Source organism: Suillus discolor, assembly GCF_016758755.1.
Source record: "Suillus discolor strain FC423 chromosome Unknown F5147scaffold_57, whole genome shotgun sequence".
NCBI classification, from domain to species: Eukaryota; Fungi; Basidiomycota; class Agaricomycetes; order Boletales; family Suillaceae; genus Suillus; species Suillus discolor.
In genome coordinates, this window is record NW_024541304.1 from 58,748 (window position 1) to 83,861 (window position 25,114).

Below are 25,114 nucleotides of genomic sequence, written 5' to 3' on the forward strand. Positions count from 1 at the left end.
CTATTAACAACCCAGACCATTTCAAATGGCGATTATCATTCCTGCATGCACCCTTATCATTATCTTAGCCAGCGTCTGGATAGTGAAACAACGATATCAGGCCGCAAGACGGTTGCCCTTACCCCCTGGACCACCTGGACGTTGGTTATTAGGAAATGTGATGCCAAAGTCATAGTAAGTCATTGTGAAGGGACACCAACATGATCCCTATCTAACCCCTCACGCAGTGCGCCGTTTCAATTCGCAAGATGGACAGAACAATACGGACCTGTATTTTCGCTCAAACAAGGCAATAAGATTGTGGTGGTTATAGGACGTCATCAGGTCAGCGTCAAACAATTCATTATCTAGCCAGGCATGAAGTAGATCACGCCACAGGCTGCAGTGGATATCATGGAAAAAGAGGGAGCAAATGTTGCCGACCGCCCACGTTCCGTTTCGGTGCACGAGACGATGTCTGGCGGGTTCAGAGTGATCCTTGAGGGCAGTACTGAGAGATTGCGCCGGATGCGCAGGTACGCATCCTGTCTCTACTAGGTGCAACCAATGAGACTAAATGCAAAGCAGGGTCTTGCATGCAAACTTGCAACCTAAGGTTGCGGAAACCTATGAGCCCATGCAGACCAGACATGCGAAGAATGTGGTTCTAGATATCTTAAATGATCCAACGAACCACCAGAAACATGCCATGCGGTATGAACACAAACTATTAGTCGCGGTACAGGTGATAATCCGAAGATTTCAGTTATTCAGCTTCCGTGATCATGTCCTTCGCTTATGGAAAGATTACTTCGACTTCATATACAGATCCTGAAGTCGTTGCCATCCATAAGTTTTCTGCGCGTTTTGGTCAAGCTATGAAGCCGGGAGCATATCTTGTGGATGCGTATCCAATCCTGCGTTTCGTACCAGGCTACCTGAGTCAGCTGAAGGCATGGCACAAAGAAGAACTTGCTTTCTATACCGGGCAGTTAGACGCAGTGCGAAGACAGATGGTTCGTGATTTTCTCGTGATGATAGATATGCTCGCTCACCACTGTGAAGCGCGAGGGGACTGCACAGCCATCCTTTGCGAGGTTCATGATAGAGCACCAGAAACAGTACCAGCTCGGAGACAAGGAAATGGCATTCCTTGCAGGAGTGATATTTGGGGCCGGTGCTGATACGGTAAGTTCTTGCATTGCATCGCGTCTTCGCTCGACAATTTTTGTAGACTGCGTCCGCAATCACATTTATGATGATGGCCGCTGCCACTCATGCAGATGCGCAGGCTCGCGTACAAGAGGAACTCGATAACATCGTGGGGCGTACGCGACGTAGGTTATGGCTTTTCTTTGTTCGTCTACTGACTGAGATGGCTCCTGATTAGTGCCGACGTTTGCTGATCTGGAAATGCTGCCGCAGGTTACCGCTTTCATGCTCGAGAGTCTCAGGTGGAGACCTGTCACTCTCGGAGGTACGTCTTATTTGAGTTGCGATGACGCGATATTGAACGACCACCTTGCACTACAGGCATTGCGCATTGCGCGATTAAGGACATGATTTGGAACAACTACCTCATTCCGGCAGGTGCTACTGTCATTGGCAACCATTGGTCAGTACGCAATCATTTTCGTCCTGTCACCTTTGGGTCTGACGCTCGTGTTTCAGGGCTATCGCAAACGATCCTGAAGTCTTTCCAGAACCACAGACGTTCAATCCTCAGCGTTGGATCGACGATGCAGGTCGTGTGCGCGGTGATCTCCGGTTTTTCCCTTTTGGCTTTGGCCGTCGGTGAGTGGCATCGTTCATCTCTCGACCATTTCTTATGCCTTACTTAACAATGTCAGAGTCTGTGCAGGTCAGCATGTCGCGAATCGGTCTGTCTTCATCAACACGGCTCTTACTCTGTGGGCTTTCCGCCTTTCAGAGAATCCTGCGGCGAAGATCGACACGCTTGCATTCTCGGACACTGCAAACGTACATATTGCTCCGTTTGAGATATGTTTTGCGAAGAGGATCGATGAGAACGTGATCAGGGAACTATGCGCACCGGGCAAATAAGAGGCGTTCATTCTAGAAACCTGAATCTTCGTGCAAAGGAGTCCGTCTTGCGTTATGGAGTCTTTTCGTTGTCTGTCCGACTCAAACTCATCGTTACACCTAACTTTGCATATCTTCTCACAGCCACGATTGCAATCATGAACTGGTTCCCCTTGGTGTTACCACGCATCGCGTATCTCTCGATACACTGCGATAGTCTCCAAGTTGCGTGGCTGATCGTGAGCCGTTTACAGACAGCCCTCGGACAAAATGAAGTATGGCACTGAAGTGCTTACCTTTTACCATTCAATCATTTCGCCACCCCGCATGCGCTTTCTTTTTCTAGCTGGCCGAAACGGAAAACAGGCAGCAGACTACTTGACTTTGCTCTCAAAGTTGACACGAGTTTCAGTGTGTGCTTCCCAGTCTCATGGTTCCGGTCAAGGTAGTCTTTAACACGACTGACAGCCCCATCAGCTGTAATTTTTATACCTTCACTTCGAGGCACCTCCGAAGATGTGGCACGTGTCAACAATAAGCCCTATATCACGTGGTGTCTGAGTTGGTGATGATATTCTTGAGCGAAAACCTATAGCCCTTGGCCGGGGCCCCTTGCATGAGTTGATCCCGGTTACCTCCGTCGTCATGCGGAAAGGATACATTCGCATGTTCATCTCCTGGTTGAGGGCCATTATCAAAACGACTGCACTTGAATCATACAGGACTCTTCTCTCTATTCTCATGCGGTTGATCCCACACTGTCCGAGTCAATATGTCGTGAATTTTCGCGAGCGGCCCGGTTTAGCAATGAGCTCTCAGTCAGTGGCCAGCCAACCCGAGCCGGCGCCTTCTGTGAGCCTTGCAGTGCCATTACTACCTGAGGCAGCTTTGCAAACCCAAGAATCCCAACCTGGAATGAACGTTCATATGCCAATTCCAGGGCCCTACGGAGGGATAAATATCAACGTCACAACTCATGGTATACAATCTCCCGGGAGCTCTGCTGTGCTGTTTATGCCAATTTCTATTCCCGAGCCCAGCATCCCTGTGGCTGTCGCGATGTCATCTTCTTCCACGATGCTAGGATAGATATAGATTGTTGATATCTCTCTGACTCCCATTGTCCCCGGCCCACAGGTCAAACGATACGACAGGCATGTTCCCATGTACGCAAATTATACTATGTTGAGTGAGCTGCTGTTTGAATCCATACTCTCAGAAAGTGTTCCAAGTCATTTAAGGTTAAGAAAGGTCTATTGGACTGTTCAGAGTACACATGCCGGTGAAAGAGCCAATGATAAGATTGAAATATTCCACGTAGGGAGCTTGCTGCAGTAGAAGGATAGGAGCCGCTCATGCACCTGGAAGGCGCCTTGTTCTTCTATCAGTCATGTGCAGTGTGTCAGCAGATTCCAACCGTACCACAGATACTTGAGAAGCACATCAAGCGCAGTTAGCTCTCGCCACGGTCTCGACTGAGGGTGACTGACATTCTGTAAACACATACACCCCATACCACACAAAGCGCTATATCGCATGATCATACAAATACAGTTCCACATCCTGAATCTACCCCAACAAACATTACAAGAAACCTTCACAGCCCAGACACTTCCACTCCTCTCCTCTCTGAAGCATCATTGATCATGATGATGTGTTGCACTGCGCAACATTAAGGTCTAGCTGAAAACAAGCGGATCAGCAGGAGTGCTGCCTCAATGTGACGGTGAAACATATGCAGACGATGATTTAGAGCAATTTCAAGAACAGCTTCGATGAACTCTGCCTTCGCAGATTCTTTTTCTTTTGCCTTCCTCTTGAAAGATTCAAACGGCAACTTCTTTATCCAAGAAGGCAGTTTTCCTTGATATGGATAGATGGCAGTCCTCATAGCTTCTTCATATGCCTGGACGGCAGCACTCACAGCTTCCCTGACAGTAGCTGCATGTGGGGATGTCATGTACTGCTCGAGAGTGACATGAAACAAGGGATCAGACTCCTTCTTGTCCTGAAGATAGCGCCGCTTGTCAAAAATGTAGAAAGAGTGTTCGAAGATAATGACACCAGCTAAATGGTCAATAATAAGCAGGTTCATCACAACATAGCCTCAAAATTCACCAGGAATGAGCTGAACGATATCCTCCAAGGGTGATGAGTGGGAGGCCTGACAGAGTCCCAACATGAGACATTTGTGCACAATCTGTAACCAATTAGACATACCACAGAGAGTAACCTAGACTGTATCTCTACACAGTGATCGTTGCCAAGCTCTTCCTATTGATGGATCAGCGATGACATTCACTAGCAAGGCTTGAGACCCACTCTCTATTGAAGGATGCATGATTTCAATGGTAAGCAAACCTCGAACTTGTTGGAGGATCAGCACACTGACTTTCTGGCAATGGATGAGCAATGCCATCGGCGAAGAAAGCTAGAGCTCGATTGAGGATGAGGATCGAGAAACTCACAAACTGTCAACAGATCAGTAATGTAGTCGGTGAGCAAGACTCGAGCTCAATGGCGGATGAACACACTCATGAACTGTCAACAGGGATGAGCAGTTTCAATGGTCAGTGGGGTCCCAATTCGACTGTGGATCAATGCGCTTACATCCTGTGAATGGATGGTCGATGTCTTCAGTCAGCATGGCTCGTGTTTGATGGTGGATCGAGAAACTCACAATCTGTCAACCGAGCGGTATTGTGTTTGGTCAGTGAGGGCGATGTAGAATCAATACACCCACATCCTAACAATAAATCAGCAATTGCATCAGTAAGGAAGGCAGGAGGTCGACAGAGGATAATTACACTCACAAGCTGTCAATGAATAGACGATGTCTTAGATCAGTAGCTGAAAGTTGCTGGAGGATCAATGTACTGACCTGCCAATAGATGGTCAATTGCATTGGTCAGGAATGGTTGAACTCAACAAAGAGTCAATGGACTCACATCCTGTGAATGGTGGGCAATGACTTGGATCAGCATGGCTGTTGCTCGAATGAGGATCGACACACTCACATACTGCGAACGGTGGGCAATGACTTGGATCAGCATGGCTGTTGCTCGAATGAGGATTGACACACTCACTTGCTGCGAACGGTGGGCAACGACTTGGATCAGCATGGCTGTTGCTTGAATGAGGATCGACACACTCACTCTCTGTGAATGGTGGGCAATGACTTGGATCAGCATGGCTGTTGCTCGAGCGAGGATCGACACACTCACTCCCTGTGAACAGTGGGAAATGACTTGGATCAGCATGGCTGTTGCTCGAATGAGGATCGACACACTCACATACTGCGAACAGTGGGCAACGACTTGGATCAGCATGGCTCGAGTTCGAACAAGGATTGACACATGTACTACCTGCAAGTAAACACCCAATGTAAATGAGAGCAATGTTCGAACTTTATGGTAATCTTACATGAATGTGTGGAAACCAGGTGCCCAGTGACCCTATTATCCTCTGATAACCCTCAGATGTTGTTGTCTCTACAGAGTCAAAATGGTTTGAGAGTGTTCTGTGCAATATCAATCGTTAATGCTTGCGGCAGGTGAATGAGACCATGGGTAGTTACCGCTCAACTGCATATTTCATGCAGATCTCCAAGTTGCTTTGCTGGGTTGAGACGAATAATTGCTGAAGTACTTCATTATCCAGAGTTCCAGCCGTGTGCTCGATGAGTGTCTTGCAATCTGCATCATCCTTCTTCATGTCTAATAGATTAAAGGTCATCATGTATTGTGACTCGACCACAAACCGGCTTACTAGAAAGGCATACATAACATTTTGGGGGCCATCACACATCCTTGAGAAACTTCAATTGTGGCCTGTTAGGGAATGACGGTTCGGCTTGTTTCGGGGCCAGTTACTTAGCGTCTTTCCAAGATCTTCCTTCCTTCCTTAGCTTTGCATATTCGACATCGTATAGGGCATCAAATTTGGTGAACAACACGATCACTGGAACTGAGGATTGTGATTCTGCGTATCAGCTGAACATCAATGAGGGTGGAATGTGAAAGCTTACTGCTTCCTGTGTCGCATTGAGAGAAAAATTTGTTTTCACCTGCAGTGAAAGACCTACTGGCCTCGTCCATGGGAATGCAGTACCTATGTTGAATCTGTGAGATGGCACATTGTCACAATTGATCGGTTGCAATTACCAGATAGCATGTAGTTGATTCTTTATTTGCATTTCCTTGGAGCGGCTTGCGATGAATGCCTTGACCTTTTCAAATTCGGATATGCTGCCTGCCTCGAAACCGCATGAATCATGGAACATGAACCCTGGGTTGCTCTTGAACACCATTTCATTTTCGATGTCATGCAGTCCACGCTGAGAGCACGTCAGTTCATGGCATCGACTAGGAGCACACCTTACCTCTCTAGATGCCATTAAAACTGTAAGGTCAATCTAATGTCGATGGGTCACTACCATACTCCTACTAGCAGTGTGACGCCCGCAGGCCATACTGTGAGAATGATACATCAAATCCCTATAACTTATAGTAAAACTGTGATACATTAATTACTGTAATCCATAGGCACCTATAATTTATAGGGCTGATATATCACTGGAGGATCATTTGAAGAAGCCACCTTCGGGCTGGATCAGTTCCCTGGACCTGGACCCTGCCTTCATTTCACCATCAATGCTTCTTTCGGTTACTAATGTGATTGGTTCTGATCTAGAATCTTCTTCTCGGACAATTCCGCCATGCCTTCATTCTCTATTGAATCAGCTGCAGATGGTCCGTGCTTTCACCTGTCCTTCTCATGCATCGGGCTAGCTGGCTTTCTCATCCTCTATCATTGAAGGTGCTACATTTACGCACTCTTACTGGGATTCAGAATTTGTTGCAGCTGGTCATAAAACGGTGACCAGTGGTGACTGTCACAGTGCGCCAGATGTTCCACAACTTGTGCTGCATGCCAATACTTACCTGACTTTCCTCATAGTTTTTTTTCTGTTTCACTCTTGCAAAGGGAAAGGTGCATATATCATCATAGTATATCTAACATATTCACATTTAGTAGCTACTGTATTCTGTGTGTACTGTAGTTGTGATATCAGAATTGTAGTTGAATCTGTCCCGAAGTTGTGGCTGTGATACTTGGTTCAAACGCATGCATCGTTGAACACTTCTGTTACCAGTACAATGTCAACACAACAACAACGTTGCAACAACATTCCAAAACCTCTCCTAGTTTCACATGGAAATATATCATGATGTCAGTGTCTTGGTGAGTCTTTTGTTGCTGCATTACAAACCTTTTATTATTATTGATGTACTATGTACATTCAATGTTGTATTTTTGTGCTGTTCACCACACCCTTGCTCCACCTGCCGCCTTGTCGTAATACCCTCCCTGTGCCCAACTACACTATCCTCAATTCCATTGTCCTGCCAAAACCTCGCACCTGAACTATCTGGCACTGTCTAGCTTGCGGTAACATGTTGGTCTACTCTCCTGGATGACGACCTGGAGGCTCTTGAGACTGAAAAAGTGGAGATCTAAGAGACATTGGAGTTGGTCATTGCTCTAGCAGGTGCATTACAGGTCTTTTTGTTGACTTTTCTTTATCTCATTATTGTTTTACCTTTTTCATGCACATGTCGCACGAGCTTTCACTGGTCCTCCTAGCATCCCCTTGCTCCCCATCGGGTGCTCAAACCTGCTAGAGGTCAGCGCTTCAAGTGTCTCAGTGACATCACGCTCTCAGAAGGCTGGTCTGCATCAGCACTCTTCATTGGAAATCGCTCCGTTCTTATAATACTATGTAGACATGTGAGAGCCTACCAGTAGTAAGTATGATATTCACACTGTATAGACATGTATAGACACAGACACGCAAAGCACCGTGGAAAAGCATGCAGATTGATACTATATATGAGCTCGCTGTTGCAGACGACAAGCACAAGTGTGGCACCACAGCATTGAAGCTTCTATGAATAGTTACTAAATCAGCTCAAAATGAGATTCAATCACAGATCCTCAATCGATGACAGGAATGGAATAACATGGTGTTGGCTGAGGGAGAACAAATCCTATATTGGGTGGATGAGAGGGACTGTAATCAATAGTAGAATGATGTATCAGACTGCCCTATGACTCGTAGTAATTAATGTATCAGGGTTCTGCTATAACTATAGGGACTGATACATCAATACCACAGGGACAGGTGGACGCCCACCTTTTCCCCGGTGCTGTTGTAGATTTCTGGATTATCCCGTGTGTTGCAAACTCTCTGCAGGATGGTGGTTTTTCCTGTGTTCACTCTTCCTATAACGAGAATTTGAAAGTGACTGATTTTCTTTCTTATCCTTGCAGGATCCATGATGGTGGAAGTGGTAGTAAATGTGAGTTGCGGAGAAGCATTGGTGCAGCCTTAAATCATTGCAGTGTGTGCACATACTGCAGTGAATCATACCTGTATCTTACGGTCAGCCCAATGTGACAATTGCCCATACCATATGGGCCATCCCATGTGGGCCCAAGGGCATATTTTAGAGGTAATATACGGCTGGGCCCATGAATATATTGTAGAGGTAATATATGGCTGGGCCCATGAGTGTATTGTAGATGTAAATATGGCTGGGCCCATAGTGCTAGTTGGCCTCTCGGCTGGTCTACTATATGGTCTCTTGGCTGGCCATGAAATTAAAATTTTGGCCAGTCTATATTGAGTCTCGGCCATGATAATAAAACATTGGCTGGTCCATATGGTGCCTTGGCCAGCCATGACACCAAAATGTCGGCCAGTCCATATGGTACCTTGGCCAGCCATGACACCAAAACATCGGCTGGTCCATATGGTGCCTCAGCCAGCCATGATACCAAAACATCAGCCAGTCCCTATGGTGCCTCGGCCAGCCATGACACCAAAATGTTGGCCGGTCCACTGTATGGTACCTCGGCCAGCCATGACACCAAAACATTGGCCAGTCCCTATGGTGCCTCGGCCAGCCATGACACCAAAATGTTGGCCGGTCTACTGTATGGTACCTTGGCCAGCCATGACACCAAAACATCGGCCGGTCCACTGTATGGTACCTCAGCCAGCCATGACACCAAAATGTCGGCCGGTCCACTGTATGGTACCTTGGCCAGCCATGACACCAAAACATCGGCCAGTCCATATGGTACCTTGGCCAGCCATGACACCAAAACATCAGCCGGTCCATATGGTACCTCACCAGCCATGACACCAAAACATCGGCCGGTCCATATGCTCCCTTGGCCAGCCATGACACCAAAACATCAACCAGTATGAAAACAACAATCCTACTGGGCAGCAGGAAAATGTTGGGTCTTGCTAGAAAAAGAGTGAAAGAGACACTCCAAGCCAATGTCACCCAGCTGAGTTCCAGGAGCTAAGTAGTGAGCTGAAGAAGCTACAACTAGGAAAGTTACAACTAGGGAATGCTACTAAATAACGGGGAGCCATCAAGAACTGGAAACTGGGGAAATCAGGCAATAACCATAGAGTCCTAGGCGAAGGTAGAAGATGATTATATAAGCAGCAAAATGCAGACATAATCTAAGGAAAGTGTCAGGAAAAGATGCTATGTAAACACCCTCAATTGCCACCCAGTGGAGAGTTGAGTGTCATATCTCATGGGGGCTTTGAATACTAATTGTCCCCAGTCAGTCCATCACCAAGAAACAGAAAAGACTGCCAAGGAAAGTGCAAATGGTGAATATCTTCAGTCAAAATCACCTTCTCCAACCACTGAATCTCTCCACCAAGTCTAGCAAAACACCCATCTACTCTCTCTGCAACTTCCTCAAGATGGTTAAGGATGGGATGGAGGATAGAATCCAAGGTGGGCATGGATGAGGGCTGAGAAGCAGGAGATGGAGGAGGAATGGATGAAGGAGGAGCAGGGAGTGGTGTCTGAGTGTCCACAGACTGGCCAGCATTTTGGTGTCATGGCTGGCCAAGGGAGCATACGGACCGGCCTGATGTTTTAGTGTCATGGCTGGCTGAGGGACCATATGGACCGACCTGACATTTCAGTGTCATGGCTGGCAGAGGTACCATATGGACTGGCTGATGTTTTAGTGTCATGGCTGGCGAGGTACCATATGGACCTGGCCGACATTTCAGTGTCATGGCTGGCAGAGGTATCCATATGGACCAGGCCAACATTTTGGTGTCATGGCTGGCTGAGGCACCATAGGGACCGGCCTGATGTTTTGGTATCATGGCTGGCCGAGGCACCATATGGACTGGCCTTTGCATAGATTAGTCAGTAGGGGTAGAGCCTTTGGGCATTGTCATAGGTAGCATTATTATTAGGTCAAGGCCACACCAGCTTCCATCTGCCAGAGGCAGGCACATTGCCAGCCATTCCAGTCCAATGGCTGGCTGAGGACCTATATGAACCAGCCGATGTTTTGGTGTCATGGCTGGCCTGAGGTACCATGTGGACCGGCCGATGTTTTGGTGTCATGGCTGGCCGAGGTACCATGTGGACTGGCCAACATTTTGGTGTCATGGCTGGCCGAGGCACTATATGGGCCAGCCGAGAGGATAACTAGCATCATGGGCCCAGCTGTATATTACATCTATAATATTACCTATGGGCCCAGCTGTATATCATATCTACAATTTATCCATTGGCCCACAGGTATACTACTCAACTAGTATGGGCCCAGCCGAGACTCACGAGTATTGTCAATGATGGGCCCAGCCATATGTTACGGCTACAATTGCCCATGGGCCCATCTGGGATGGCCCATATGGTACGGGTGATTGTCACATTGGGCTGGCTGTAAGATACGGACTATTTCACTGAATGGGCTCGTGTGTGAACCTGACAAATACCCAACCCTAAGCCCGCATCTAGATTTAGTCTTGGGCAATGGGCAATGTTTTCAATATAGGAGAGCTGTGTACTACCATGAGGCGTACAAAGTGTGTTGGCACTTTAGGGTTTCAATTCATATTTGAAATTGGTTGACTGTCGCAAGTGTGGGAGCTTGTAGTACTTGCTCGGGCCTATGATCATAATCCGGCTACGCTCGACACACTAGCTGAACTTTTTGCCAGAGACGTTGCATCCATCATTAGACCAGTTTGATGGTGAGCTGTTGTGCCGAGTCCAAGTATTTGTTGGCCACCTGTTTGCACAAGTTTCCGGTCAGGCCTGCAATGCGACTAAAAGACAGACAGTTCCTTCATTTACCCTTGAAAAGACTCAACCATGGGTGCTCATGCCAGTATACGTGGTGGATCTCAATGAGTCTCCGACTCATATGATATATCACAATGCTTTTTATGAGTCCGACTGCACAGTGTTAGCCAGAAGCCCGATGGGCGATATTATTATTGATATCGCTGTGCACCATGAGGCAACCCTGTGCAATGCTGAGGTTGTACACGACAAGACCAACGATATTTGAAATTACTAGTTCGCAAGCGGAGTGTGGAGTTGGTTAGAAGTTGAACTTCGTGCAGTGGCTGTGCGGCATGTGGGTTCTCTTCTCTGCCTACTAGGTACCCCACAGCGCCCATTGGCAGATTAATTCTAGCAAGCTCTGGTGCCCTGTCCTCCATTCGGATTTTCTTTTCTGCTACAAACTCCGGTAAGCTCCAACGGCCCAGATCGTTTTGTGCAACGAAGACAAGTCTGGTGTGGAAGCCGGTCACGAGTAGCACTGGCACACTGACTCTCAAGCTCACTCGTGTAGGAAGTGAAATCTCGTCAGGTCCCTCACCGCAAAACCTGATAAGGGGAGGAATCATCCACCCAGTCACTATGACACCTTCTACCATTGGCAAGCGTGATCACCGTCCTTGCAAAGACCTGCTGCCGTGCGCATGTCGATTCCCGCACTTTCGTGGACGCGGATACTTGTATTGACGCAGGCGCTTGCACCGACGCGAACTCCTGCACTGACGTGGATGCCCGCACTTATGCTCACACGGATGCCTTCTTACTACTTTTGCTACTAACTGTCTCATGTAGCCTCACCTCGATGCGTCCCCTTGCGGGCTCCTACAATTGAGGGTTTCAACGTTTATTTTGGTGCGTCGCATTCACTCCTACTAATGTGGGAATAACAGCTCACCTCGGCTCACTCTTGCACAGGTGAGGATCACTATCAGGGCCCTGCTTCCAACCAAGCAGACATTTTTCTCGTTCTCAGTAACACAACCACATAAGAGCACCTACACAGTCTGTATCTACTAGTAAGCACTCCATTCATAAATCATACGCACAGATCGATGAAAGCTAACAAGTCACCATGTCCAACGAAGATGAAGCAGAAAAGTTTAGGCGATTCTCTGCTTCCATCCTCTCCAATCTCACCACGAGCACCTGTGAAGAGACAGGTAAAGCGGAAGCACAAGGTTCTAGGCTCGTGGAAGGTCCCGCATGTCGTTGCAGGTGTTGCAAGGGATTTTTGAGCCAATGATATCTCGTCATATGAGAATGGATCCAGGTTCTTGAATGATGACCATTTTTACCTCGAACGCATGCATGTGCAGCATCCGTTCCACCATCATGATGTGGGGCATTGTGGACCCGGAAGTCCTCATCACGAATATTGCAAGAGTCCTGTAGATGTGGTGATATCTTGAGACTCAGCCGCCCTCGCCGTGAGATCACACCTGAGGCCTGAAGCTTTAAAGACCTGAAAGGTCCATTTTTCAATTACTTACATTTCCAGATCGACAGCATAGTTTTAACATACGGGGGGAGTAGGAGAAAATATATATAAAACTGAGACATACGAAAAGGTTGGTTCGGTCGGGGATGGCTTGATTGTGCCCGTCGTCCGACGTCACTCATCTCCGGGTGCGTGCGTTCTCTCAGACTCCAACATGAACGTACATAAACAAGATGTTTGCGGAGAACCGTAGAAGATAAGTTGTTACAGGATTGAAGGACAGGGATGTTCTGTAGGAGCAGGCTGTGCGAATTGAATTCACCTTTGAAGTGCCGAGTAAGAATTAAGCCAAGGATGTCACATAGCTTAAGATGCTTCAGCGTAGGTGCTTCGAACTGAAGGGAGAGAAAGTATAGCTGATGGGGCTGTCACCCGCGTCAAAGACTATCGTGACCGGAACCATGAGACTGGGAAGCACACCATGAAACACGTGTCAACTTTGAGAGCAAAGTCAAGTTGTCTGCTCGTCATTTGAGCCAGCTAGAAAAAGAAAGCGCATGGGTGGTGGTGGAATAATTTAATGGTAAAATGATAGCACTTGAGTACTATACTTCATTTTGTCTGGGGGCTGTCTGTAAATGGCTCATGATCAGCAACGCAACTTGGAGACTATCGCGGTGTATCGAGAGATACTTGATGCGTGGTAACACCAAGGGGTGCAAGTTCATTATTATAATCGTGCCTGTTTGAAGATATACAAAGTTAGGTGTAACGATGAGTTTGAGTCGGACTGACAACGAAAAGACTCCAAAAACGTCCTATAACTACGAAAATCCTATGGCCTTGCTTGAGCGAGAACACAGGTCCATACTGTTCTGTCCACCTCGCGAATTGAAACGGCGCACTGCGTGAGGGATTAGAGATTAGATAGAGATCGCGTTGGTGTCCTTTGACAAAAGACTCACTGTGACTTAGGCACCGTATTTACTAATAGCCAACGTCCAGGCGGTCCAGGCGGTAAATGCAACTCCCTTGCGGCCTGGTATCGTCGTTTCGCTATCCAGATGCTGGCTAAGATAATGATAACGGTGCATGCGGGAATGATAATCGCCATTGAAATGGTCTGGCTTGTTGATAGTCACTATTCAGACACCCTGCTACTTTGCAATACGTCAAGTATCCCAGAACAGAGAGGTGGTGACTTACTGTGATATGCGACGGGTACGGTGAGATTAGTGTGCACGATTACACCGACTTATATTTATACAAAGACGGGTTGAACACCTGCGCGGATGAATCGGACCTGTGCGAGTCACGTATTACGGTCTTCCTATGGTATAAGAACCTGATGCTGACCATCCTGATTCCTGGCGATGATATGTTAGTAGCGGACGCGCGTGTTTCAAGACAATTCGACTCCACCTGAAGATTAAGGTAGATCTTCATGTCGTTCTCGATGACCCGTTGGATTGCTGGTGCCACAGGACCGTCGACCGTTAGGTTTACAAAATATTGTAATCATGATGGAGCTCGACTCGATCGGGCCACTCAGCTGAAGTAAAGTGTGTCATCATTCTAAAAATAGAACTTTGTACAGGGCATCAAGCTTCTTGCATTAGTAATTAGGTTATCAGTTCGGAGTACAAATTTTTATTTCAGAATACTGAACTTCCGCCGAGTCGACCTCCATTATAATATTCTGTGAACCGACGATCCTGTGCCACGATCAATATAACGGGTCATCGAGAACGACATGAAGATCTACCTCAATCTTCAGGTGGAGTCGAAATGTCTTGGAACACGCGTGTTCACTACTAACTTATCACCAGGGTGGTCATCAGGTTCCTACTATACTAGTATAGGGAGACCGCAATGCGTGAGTCGCACAGGTCCGATTTATCCGCGCAGGTGTTCAATCCGTGTTTGTATAAATATAAGTCAGCGTAATCATGTACACTAATCTCACCGTACCCGTCGCACTGACTCGCACATCACAGTAAGTCACCACCTCTCTGTTCTGGGCTACTTCGTGTTGCAAAGTAGCAGGAGGTCTGAATCGTGACTATTAACAAGCCGGACCATTTCAATGGCGATTATCATCCCCGCATGCACCGTTATCATTATCTTAGCCAGCATCTGGATAGTGAAACAACGATGCCAGGCCGCAAGACGGTTGCCGTTACCCCCTGGACCACCTGGACGTTGGCTATTAGGAAATGCGATGCCGAAATCATTGTAAGTCATTTTCAAGGTACACCAGCATGATCAGGATCTCTATCTAACCCCTCCCGCAGTGTGCCGTTTCAATTCGCGAGATGGACAGAACAGTATGGACCTGTGTTCTCGCTCAAACAAGGCCATAGGATTTTCGTGATTATAGGACGTCATCAGGTCAGCATAAAACAATTCATTGTCTATCCAGGCATGGAGTAGATCACGTCACAGGCTGCAGTGGATATCATGGAAAAAGAGGGAGCAAATCTTGCCGACCGCCCGCGTTCTATTGCAGTGCACGAGACGTTGTCTGGCGGGTTGGGAGTGGTGCTTGAGGGCTCTGGTGAGAGATTGCTCCGGCTGCGCAGGTACACATCTTGTCTATACCAGGTGCGATCAGTGAGACTGAATGTAATGTAGGGTCTTCCATGCAGGTTTGCAACCCAAGGTTGCGGAGACCTACGAACCCATGCAGACCAGGCATGCGAAAAATCTGGTTCTAGATGTCTTGAATGATCCAAAGAACCACCAAGGTCATGCCATGCGGTACGAACACCAGCTCTTGCTTGCGCGGTACACGTCGTAATCCGATCATTTTAGTTATTCAGCTTCTGTGGCCATGTCCTTCATCTATGGAAAAATTACTCCGACTTCATATACAGATCCTGAAATCGTTGCCATCAATAAGTCTCTTGCGCGTTTTGGTCAAGCTATCCAGCCGGGAGCATACCTTGTGGATACGTATCCAATCCTGCGTTTCGTCCCAGGCTACTTGAGTCAGCTGAAGGCATGGCACCAAGATACTCTGGCTCTTTTTAATGGGCAGCTGGACGCGGTGCGAAGACAGATGGTTCGTGATTTTTTGTAATGACAAATATCCTCGCTCACCAACATGAAGCGTGAGGGGACTGCGAGGCCATCATTTGCGAAATTCATTGTAGAGCACCAGAAACAGTACCAGCTCGAAGATCAGGAACTGGGATACCTTGGAGGAGCGATATTTGGGGCCGCTTTTGATACGGTAGGTTCATACATTCCATCACGTCTTAAGTTTACAACTGTTGTAGACTGCGTCCGCAATCACATTTATGATAATGGCTGCTGCCATTCACAGGGATGCGCAGGCTCGCGTACAAGAGGAGCTCGATAACGTCGTGGGGCGTACGCGGCGTAGGTTATGCCTCTTCTTTGTTCGTCTACTGACTCAAATAGCTCCTGATTAGTGCCGACATTTGATGATCAGGAAATGCTGCCGCAGGTCACTGCGTTCATGCTCGAGAGTCTCAGGTGGAGACCTGTCACTCTTGGAGGTACGTCTTATTTGAGTTGTGATGACGCGATAACGAACGACCACCTTTCACTGCAGGCTTTGCGCATCGCGCGACTAAGGACATCATTTGGAACAACTACCTCATTCCTGCAGGTGCGACTGTTATCGGCAACCATTGGTCAGTAGGCAGTCATTTTCGTCCTCTCACCTTTGGGTCTGATGCTCGTACTTCAGGGCTATCGCAAATGATCCTGAAGTCTTCCCGGAACCACACAAGTTTAATCCTCAGCGTTGGATCGACGATGCAGGTCGCGTGCGCGGTGATCTCAAGTTTTTCACTTATGGCTTTGGCCGTCGGTGAGTGGTATCGTTCATCTCTCGACCTTTTCTTATGTCTTACTTAACAATGTCAGAGTGTGTCCTGGTCAGCATGTCGCGAATCGGTCGGTCTTCATCAACACGGCTTTCATTTTGTGGGCTTTCCGCCTTTCGGAGAATCCTGCAACGAAGATTGACACGCTTGCATTCTCGGACACCGCAAACATACATGCTGCTCCATTTGAGATATGTTTTGCCAAGAGGATCGATGAGAATGTGGTCAGGGAACTATGCGCACCGGGCAAATAAGAGGCGTTTATTCTAGAAACTTGGATCTTTGTGCAAAGGAGTTTGTCTTGCGTTCTGGAGTCTTTTCGTCGTCTATCCGACTCAAACTCACCGTTACACCTAACTTTGTATATCTTCAAACAGGCACGATTATAATAATGAAATTGCACGTGTTACCACGCATCAAGTATCTCTCGATACACTGCGACATCAGACATTCAATGATGAAATGATATAGGCATATAAATAATTATATTAAGTAAAATACAAACAATAAGTGTAACAATGATAGGTCACATTATTAAGTCTTACATTGTAGGATAGACATGGCAGAACTTGCCAAATATACAAGAATGAGACATCACTTGTCGAGGTGCCATCAAAGGAACATAGATTGCTAACATAACATCTAGTATTACAATCGTGACACATATGTGGACCGTACTCCCTTGAATTATAATGGATGCTTACCTTTACTGAACTCATAATTGTCATCGTGGTGACAAGGATTTTAGGGGAACATCTGGAAGGCAAAACAGGTAAGCTTCGCAATTGTGATGCCCTGTTGACTCTAGTGACTAAGTATATAATGAATGCTTATGTTTATGTAGCATATGAAATTGACATCAAAAAGACTAGTATTGCATAGGCATGTCTAAATGTTATCATTCTTACAAGTACCGGCCACAAATACACTTATGATCAGCAACATGATCATTGGCAAGAATCTCAAAATGATACATACTAAATCTGTAGTGACAGACTGACAACATAATTCACCAAGATGCTATTATCACAGCATGAACACCTTGATTGCTACAATTGATAAAAATATACACAGATGAGGTATTTACTATGATTCACTTTCGGTCTGGAAGCTGGGCATAATCTTGGTGTCACAAGCAAGTCGTATGTGTTGTGGCAAGATTACTGAACGTTCTCTAGCAGTAAGGTACAATCAACTATCATGTGCCAACAGTATGCTACACACTGCCCCCATCACCATCAGTCACTGAAAGCTCCTTCATTTGTGCTCGCTTCTCCCGAATTCTTGCCAGCGCACTATTCTTCATGAGAGGACGTTGAGCGGTTGAGTATGAAGGGAAAATTTGCCTAGAAAACGTGAGAATCCGAATCAGCGGAATAAAACAAGGCATCAATCACCTGTTCCACCAAATGGCAAGGTCATCCACTTCTTGCTTCTCATCCGAGTCTTCAAAAATATCAAAAATGGAATTATAGAACCTTTCAGAGTCGGTAACTGTGTCTGTATGCGAAAACACAGGCGATGAAGTGAGGGTGAATCGGACCTGGAATGAATGTTCATTTAGTATAAATGTACGGATCCAAAGTGCGAACAGACCTGCATTGCAATATATGTGATGGAGGGCAATGTGACTCAGGTCATCCCGTGGATCCGAGCATTACCTGAACGAGTCGCCTTTGGTTCTTTGTCCACAGAACTGGGGGACGTAAAGACGTGTTTATATGCCTAAAAGTCTAGTTGAGTGCAAAGAAATTTGGAAGCAACGTAACATGTATATCATACACAAACTAGCAAGGCTTCGAAACAGACCGTTCCAAGGATCCTCAGGATCATAATGATAGTCTGCATACAAGAACAATGGCCATTGGTCTCTGGTTACGATGATTTCGCCATTCTTTAGTTTAGTTTTCATCCTGCATTCTATCAGTATTTACGTTAAGGAAATAGATGTCACGCACTTGGAGTTAGACCAGTTGAGGCCAGCAGGACAAAGTAATGCGCCTGTCCATTCATGATGAAAGCCACGGTCAATTTTCATGTTGTGAGCAAGAGGAGGAACGAGACTTTGTCCCTTTGGGGTAATCCAATCGAGCACACTTCCTTTGAGACTTTTAGTGTCATCACCCCTTGCTCCAGATGCGCCTTTGGTGAGCTGACGGTATGTGAGATAAATAGATAACTCTGAAAGACGTAGGACAATGTGATACTTACCAGCTCTGCAATGACATCAACCTCATCTTCACCGCCTTCGCTTTGCATCAAATGTTCTTCCAGGCCTGCCACAGACTTCAGAAGCTCTTGGAAAATACGATGTTCACGTCATTCCCTTGGTATACACATGTGAGTAAATAGCTGCACATAACTCTGGGGGAAAGTAAAATACTCGGCGGTGAAATTTTCTTCTGGAGTGTCAGCCAACTCTCCCATCCGTAAAATTCCGTTTGTAAGAAGGGCTTGGAAGTTGCATAAAGCATGGACGGTTCGGCCGAAATGATGACTGTAATGAACCAATGGGTCCGTCGCACTCCTGTAATACCATGATAATCGTTAGTAGCCGCATTGCTTCCCAAAAATATCAAGTCACCCACGGCCTTTTCCTGGGTCCAAGTTGTAAGGCATCAACCGGTTTACGACGTTGGCCGCAAGATTGCTGGTCCTGGGACATGACATGTTCAATAGCTGCGAGGCAGTATAAAAACTCCCACTATAACTGGGACTCTAAATGCTTTGGCTGCAGTGTTTGCTGCAGTTTGAGTGAACGACTGGAAATCTGTTTTAAGAGTTTAAGTTTAAAATAGCGACTTACAGTCAATTACGGAAGTACGAACTAGTATAGTCAGAGCACTAAAGTGAACATCTCACACATGGAGAGACATATGGAACCGAGAAGAATGCGATAGAACGTTCGATAATGCCAATGGACAGAATTTCACCAGTGCTGAATGTCGGTTGATCGAAAACGAGTTGAAAACGGATCTATATGGGATTCATAAATTAACGGTCAGGGCACTGAGTCAAAAGTTGTGCCAACTCACGAGTGTTGTGATATAAGCTACGGAAGGGACAGTAACCTTGCCACTGGAGTGAGTGACTGCATCGCCTTTGCCACGTCTTCTTGCTTGTGATGAATTCATTGCCATAGTGACTTGGTTCGCGAAATACGTGAGGATATTCTTACTATATGAAACGTGCTCAGCATCAAGTTGAAAGAAATGTGAGCGGGGACTAGCCTTATCGTTAGACAAGACAACATTACAAAGATGCGTAAATACTTGAAAATCACTGCTGAGTGAATGTTGTATGCAAGTAACTCAAGTCTTTGCCCTAATGATCTGCCAAGTGACGTTTGATATGAACAGAGGAGTTTCGGTTGCGTCGCTCGGTGATTGCTGAAGCGCTGAAAGGATGCTCCCGGGTGTAGTCTCGAAGCAAGGGAATCGCCGATTTCCGAAGCTGCGAATCATGTAATCTGGTGTGGAAGTTCCGGTTAATGTTTGCTCTAGATTTCGAGAGTTCTTAGCATTATTATCACAACAAGTGCCCGAACACGATCAACAGCGTGATTGAAATGCAAGTGGTAGTACATGTATAACGACATCATGATCATAAGCCCAAGATAAGATTGATGATGACAGAACAATCAAGACAAAGTCTGCGCGCTGTAGCACTCGGATTGGCATTGGGCTCGTATCCTGCCAAACACATAGGTATTCCACATACACATTCCTCGACACTCCATTTATCTTCCGAGAGTTCTGTGTGTTCGTCCGAGCCATCCGAAGGTCGTCCGTCCATTTCCGAGGCCTGTATACAGTTCCGATCCTCCATACCATGTCCCGTCCGTGTCCATTTGACTTCGCTGGTGCGTTTTCCACTTGGTTATCTGCTATTGATTATGTCTAGGGGCACATATGTTGTTGGCCCGTCGGTTACACGCATAACGAACACACCTTGCACCTTATTACATGCATATCTCTGTAGCGGCTCACCTTGAGTCTTATTACATTTCGGATGTCTTATCTCGCTACTAGTTTCGCCTACACAGTTTCCGGACTTTCACGCTGTAGGATATAATCTGCCTCGCTAGCTACTCGCACTTCACTTCACTTTCCCCCTGCTACGAGTCATAGTTAGTAGAGTCACTTTCAGATAGTCGTACTTCGCACAATCGATCTTTGTTCATTCGGAACGATTGTTTGGCCTGACCGCTGCCATTTCGCTCTTCGCTGTTTCTAAGTTCTCCTGATAGTCTTTGCTTAGTTATACTTCGCGAGGTCTTATACTTCAATACACCCGCCGTACTTCTCTCGGAACATTCGCTGTTCATTGGAAGCTCTTCGGACGCTTCGCGCAACCTTGGACCTTCGTTTCTAGACGTCGGACCACCTTCGGACCACTTCGGACAAGTACTTCGGTACTTTGGACATATCCTTGGAACACCGAGTGCACTCTTGGTAACTTTCCTTCTCTCACTTCGATCTTAACAAGATATCCCTTGCTTTATATCAAGGAGCATTTCTATAGGCAGTCTCTTTGGGACGAACATCTCACTTGCACTCTGAGTCTTAAGGTAACACTTTTGTAGCGCCCACATAGAATCAACTCTTTACAGCACCTTCAGCTTCAGTCCTAGGGCCCCGCTGTCTGTTTACCAAGTCCAGTGCCTGTCGACTGCACAATACATGTGAGACTGAATGACTGAAAAATCGAATCAAAACTATTTACAGGTCTTCCAGCCAGCCATTCGGGCCATCCCAAGTGTTGATCCATGAATTCAGCTCTTGGGCTTGCAAGTCCACGCTCGCATTCTGGCCGACGGTCCTGAGGATTTGCAGCTGGGATGCTGATTCTTTCTCCAATGCGGTGGATGAAATGTTGACGGACGGGTGCCCGGGAAGTCGACGCCTAAAGTAAATCACATACTGTGGAAAGGGATGAAATTCAATTTTCAAAATCGCAGATGTCACGCACCATGCCGCATGCAGTAGCTATCAAGTGCTCCGGAAGTTTCTGATACTGGGTAGGAAACATATGAAATAGTGAATGGTAACGATATCTGATCAGTTGCAAGATACGAAGTGCCAGAATTATTAGGATCGGCAATCAACGATAATATTTCTATAGAATACACATCAATGTCACATTCATATGAGTTCAACGAGAAATCTATACCCCTAAAGCGCAGGTAAATCTAATGGATGTTACCTCACCATTCCAGGTCATCAGACCGGTAAGTTGAGCGATGTATGGTATGACCGTCTTGGCATCATAGTTGTTCAATCTGAATCCATCCAGATGTATTTTCCGTGATCTGACTAATCTGTCCCATTCCTTGTATATCTGTAGGGTCTGCATCAGTACAGTCATCCAAACTCCAACAGAATGAAACGTACAATGTCAATAATCTGTTTGCACTCCATATCCAAGGGTTTGACCTCGTCGGTTTCCCAACACTTAATGCCTATGAAAAGGTAAGCGAATCGAGAGAGATTCTACTTGTGTTTATGCCCACCTCTCTCCACCGGCCGACCGGCATGCTTTGCAACTGTCACCATCTCCATGATGCCATCCTTGCAGAATGAATTAAACAATGTCCTTTTTATGCCGTGAGTATTCAAGTGCTGCCTAGCGAGGATCTTGGCATCATAGATGCAGATAGTGGCAACAGGAAAGTTTTTCTGAAGGCTTTTCTCATCATACTTGATACCATCAGTGAAGACGTCCGGATCGCAAAGCACATAGTGCGGCGTCACCAAAGCGGTGTTCGCCAAGGCGATATCAGTGATTGGTGTTAGAAGAAAGGTGGGGAAGCCTCGAGACACTGGATCATATTCCGAACCGATCCCTGCTGCAGCAGGAACTGGGAAATGTAACTCCGTGATCGCTGGGGCAGGAGGTGAAGGCAGCATGTCCACAGCAGGCATTGGGAATCCAACCCTGAACGCTGTTGTATCCATACCTACCCAATCGCCATTGAATGAAATCATAGCAGACATGAAATCATCATCGAAAAATGTGTCATTAAATCCAATATCATTGAACCCATCATCGAATCCAGTGTCACCACACCCACTGTCAGTGAACTGAGTTCCAGTGAGGGAGGCACAAGGATCTGAGATGACGATGTTGCGCTCTGGCTCGACAATTTTCTGTCAAAAGTCATCAGCTCGTCCCTAGCGCAATATCAATATCTTTTGTACGTACTTGAATCACGGGCCGTGTGATGCGATCGTCATCCGTGTAAACCCAGAGTTGTTTCCAGCCTTTTGGGACGGTGAATGACTAGAGAAACATAAGCACTGAGTCGACGAACACCTCCAAACCCTCAATGAAGCCCTTATGGGTACTACTAGATTCGGTTGCGTGCGCACATCCTGTAGAGGAATTTAGTAGTACATTGGCAGACTCGGATGTAACTTACTACATATACAGATTCATATGTGTTCTCTACGGCTAGAGTCAACACACCTTCTTGCGGAAGTAATACATGAGCTACCTTGAAGAAAATCCCTTCGAGGGTCTCAACTGCGTGTTGCTAGAATAATCCATGTAAGCTAGACCACATCAAAAGGTGAGAGCCTACCAAGCGACCAAACCAGTCGAATATAACTGCATCATTCCCATCTGTGAGAGGGCTGTAAATGTGGCCTATTTGAACCTGCAAGGACATTATGGAGGAAGGTCAGCAATAATCTTTCAGATGACGAGTTAGAAGGGTGATTAGCCGTTTTGGACAAGCTTTTAAGACCCTCCACCTACTGTATCATTCATTTTGTGTTTTACATCGAAGTTGATTATGATTGCACAGTAATTTCTAGAATGTCATCCCAATATCAGCATTGAATCGAGTAGTCGAATTCTAGTGCGACCTGTTTCGGGAGGACTCAAGGCAAACACGTGAATGATTGATCAATCAATCAGCGACTACTCACCCATATTCGTGGAGTCGTTGAATTGTTGACAGCCTTGTGTCAGTGAATATATTATGTTTCATGCGTTCAATACCTAAACGAGAATTCTTGTTTGGGTTGTTGATGGCTTTGTAATTACGTTTCGTGCATTCAATACCCAAATGAGAATTCTCGTATGGATTGTCAACAGCTTTGTGTTGGTGAATATATTATGTTTCGTGCGTTCAATACCCAAACGAGAATTCTCGTTTGGCAGAAGGTCAAATATTTGATAAATGGGGGCCAGAGGCCTCAGAAGTCAGGCTCAAGGAGTAGATCAATTGACTATTCTTGTTCCTGCAGTTGATTCAATGTTCACCCAAATGACAATTCTTGTTTGTGGGTGGAGTGTCTGACAAATGACCGTCAGATTATGGATGATTGAAGTACTGGGTTTGAGAAATATGACCAGTGATTCGCTCAATGAAGGGCTGCCAGAAGATCTGACTCGGAGGCATCAAAGTGCAGCCCAGAATAAAGTACGTGTGTGAGTTTCAGCATAACCCGTTCAATCTAGTAGTACTTGAGCAAGTCAGTAAAAATCAACAAGAAATTCTCCACTGATTCATTATGTCCTCCATGCTACCGCCTGTTCTTGCATCTATCATCCCTGATTGTCATCAAGTCAACTCACATATTCTTCAATCCAACGACCCAAAACCTGATTTCTTGAATCGTTGTACCACCTGGCGTACCAACGTCCCACAACGACCTCAGGATGCATGTCTTCCTTCACACTCCCATGAAGCCGAGTTGCAAGAGCCACTGCATGTGGGTGACATTATTACATATCATGTGAAGCGACTAATAACTGAAATAGATGGATATCTTCTGTCTTCCCCCATTCTGGGAGACTACTTGTGATAGCGATCTCACTGTCCGTCTTATCAGTGCTCAGCGCTCAGAGCATCGGGCAGAGAGCCGGCTTATCCAGAGACGCCTGAAGTGAATAATGATTGAACATGAACTATACAATCTCATGGACCAACACACATGCCAAAGGCTGCGCAAAGCTGATATCAGTGTTGGTGTTTCACGTGGTGTGTTGCGCGTGTCTGGCCTTGCAGGCAAGACATTTGATGATGTGGATAGCAATGCTTCAAGTATGTTAGATGAATCAGATGCAGAGCCATCCCCTTGAGATTTGTTGTGTGCCCTATCCGTTTCTTCATACTGAATATATGTTCTACCGTGCCTTTTGAATGGCTCTATACACGTTGTACCGGACACTAGCCCATTTTGCCTTGGAAAGATATATATTATTTATATATATATGTGTTATATGCTGCTCCCCTTCTTACTACTATCTGTTTCACCAGTGGCATTGGAAATACGAAATTTGTGCGGGCCCTAAAATCATACAAGTTCTTAAGCTTTGCTCTCAATCTTCTGAATGATCACGTCCCATGAGTACTAGAACGTGATATACAGGACCTCCAAGTCTAACTAATCTTCAAGATCAGTTAATGATCCTACTAATTAATATCGTCTGTAGTGAGATCGATAACCTCCCTGTTTCCTCTCTCCATGTTTCCTACACATTCATGACGTTCGAACATTCGCCTCATCATGACAAGTTCACAACCATTGCACTGTGTGAGAAAATGACGGAATTCAGCTTCTGTGAGACCGGGCCAGGAGAAGGAATCCAGTTGTAAAAGT

General features: G+C 46.2%; 8 protein-coding genes across 8 annotated transcripts; 3 read left to right on the plus strand and 5 right to left on the minus strand.

The window, feature by feature from the left end:
- Nucleotides 1–100: 100 nt before the first annotated feature.
- Nucleotides 101–2,321, plus strand: F5147DRAFT_813975 (cytochrome P450). Its single transcript, XM_041443504.1, has 11 exons — nt 101–174; nt 228–324; nt 379–515; nt 565–693; nt 746–995; nt 1,045–1,167; nt 1,214–1,316; nt 1,370–1,456; nt 1,513–1,594; nt 1,651–1,773; nt 1,830–2,321. The coding sequence occupies exons 1-11, from the start codon at nt 161–163 to the stop codon at nt 2,041–2,043; spliced, it is 1,359 nt and encodes a 452-aa protein (XP_041289209.1). The 5' UTR covers nt 101–160; the 3' UTR covers nt 2,044–2,321.
- A 1,232-nt stretch (nt 2,322–3,553) lies between these two features.
- On the minus strand, nt 3,554–4,669 carry F5147DRAFT_839387 (uncharacterized protein; the record flags this gene model as incomplete). Its single annotated transcript, XM_041444212.1, has 7 exons — nt 3,554–4,089; nt 4,141–4,186; nt 4,243–4,296; nt 4,325–4,347; nt 4,415–4,485; nt 4,557–4,563; nt 4,633–4,669. 7 exons carry the CDS (start codon nt 4,667–4,669, stop codon nt 3,695–3,697), a joined length of 633 nt encoding a protein of 210 aa, XP_041289210.1. The 3' UTR covers nt 3,554–3,694.
- Nucleotides 4,670–6,181: 1,512 nt separating this feature from the next.
- F5147DRAFT_582667 (uncharacterized protein) lies at nt 6,182–8,362 on the minus strand (the record flags this gene model as incomplete). The annotated part of the gene is made up of 2 exons (XM_041431672.1): nt 6,182–6,386; nt 8,205–8,362. The coding sequence occupies 2 exons, from the start codon at nt 8,360–8,362 to the stop codon at nt 6,182–6,184; spliced, it is 363 nt and encodes a 120-aa protein (XP_041289211.1).
- Nucleotides 8,363–8,776: 414 nt separating this feature from the next.
- On the plus strand, nt 8,777–9,298 carry F5147DRAFT_655760 (uncharacterized protein; the record flags this gene model as incomplete). The annotated part of the gene is made up of 1 exon (XM_041434013.1): nt 8,777–9,298. The coding sequence occupies one exon, from the start codon at nt 8,777–8,779 to the stop codon at nt 9,296–9,298; it is 522 nt and encodes a 173-aa protein (XP_041289212.1).
- Nucleotides 9,299–13,203: 3,905 nt separating this feature from the next.
- On the minus strand, nt 13,204–13,881 carry F5147DRAFT_711744 (uncharacterized protein). The gene is made up of 4 exons (XM_041438334.1): nt 13,852–13,881; nt 13,611–13,802; nt 13,441–13,549; nt 13,204–13,387 (listed from the first exon to the last, which is right to left on the minus strand). Exons 2-4 carry the CDS (start codon nt 13,757–13,759, stop codon nt 13,376–13,378), a joined length of 270 nt encoding a protein of 89 aa, XP_041289213.1. The 5' UTR covers nt 13,760–13,802; nt 13,852–13,881; the 3' UTR covers nt 13,204–13,375.
- Nucleotides 13,882–14,751: 870 nt separating this feature from the next.
- On the plus strand, nt 14,752–16,756 carry F5147DRAFT_655762 (cytochrome P450; the record flags this gene model as incomplete). The annotated part of the gene is made up of 10 exons (XM_041434014.1): nt 14,752–14,880; nt 15,079–15,227; nt 15,280–15,405; nt 15,460–15,709; nt 15,758–15,880; nt 15,927–16,029; nt 16,083–16,169; nt 16,226–16,307; nt 16,364–16,486; nt 16,543–16,756. 10 exons carry the CDS (start codon nt 14,752–14,754, stop codon nt 16,754–16,756), a joined length of 1,386 nt encoding a protein of 461 aa, XP_041289214.1.
- Nucleotides 16,757–17,718: 962 nt separating this feature from the next.
- Nucleotides 17,719–19,167, minus strand: F5147DRAFT_747266 (uncharacterized protein; the record flags this gene model as incomplete). The annotated part of the gene is made up of 10 exons (XM_041439930.1): nt 17,719–17,848; nt 17,900–18,045; nt 18,099–18,133; nt 18,164–18,227; nt 18,285–18,289; nt 18,312–18,415; nt 18,461–18,654; nt 18,714–18,799; nt 18,866–19,026; nt 19,091–19,167. The coding sequence occupies 10 exons, from the start codon at nt 19,165–19,167 to the stop codon at nt 17,719–17,721; spliced, it is 1,002 nt and encodes a 333-aa protein (XP_041289215.1).
- A 2,056-nt stretch (nt 19,168–21,223) lies between these two features.
- On the minus strand, nt 21,224–23,273 carry F5147DRAFT_655764 (uncharacterized protein; the record flags this gene model as incomplete). The annotated part of the gene is given in 11 exon segments (XM_041434015.1): nt 21,224–21,424; nt 21,474–21,558; nt 21,578–21,620; nt 21,713–21,842; nt 21,896–21,963; nt 22,015–22,651; nt 22,707–22,784; nt 22,818–22,876; nt 22,971–23,037; nt 23,086–23,160; nt 23,262–23,273. 11 exon segments carry the CDS (start codon nt 23,271–23,273, stop codon nt 21,224–21,226), a joined length of 1,455 nt encoding a protein of 484 aa, XP_041289216.1.
- Between the last annotated feature and the right edge of the window lie 1,841 nt (nt 23,274–25,114).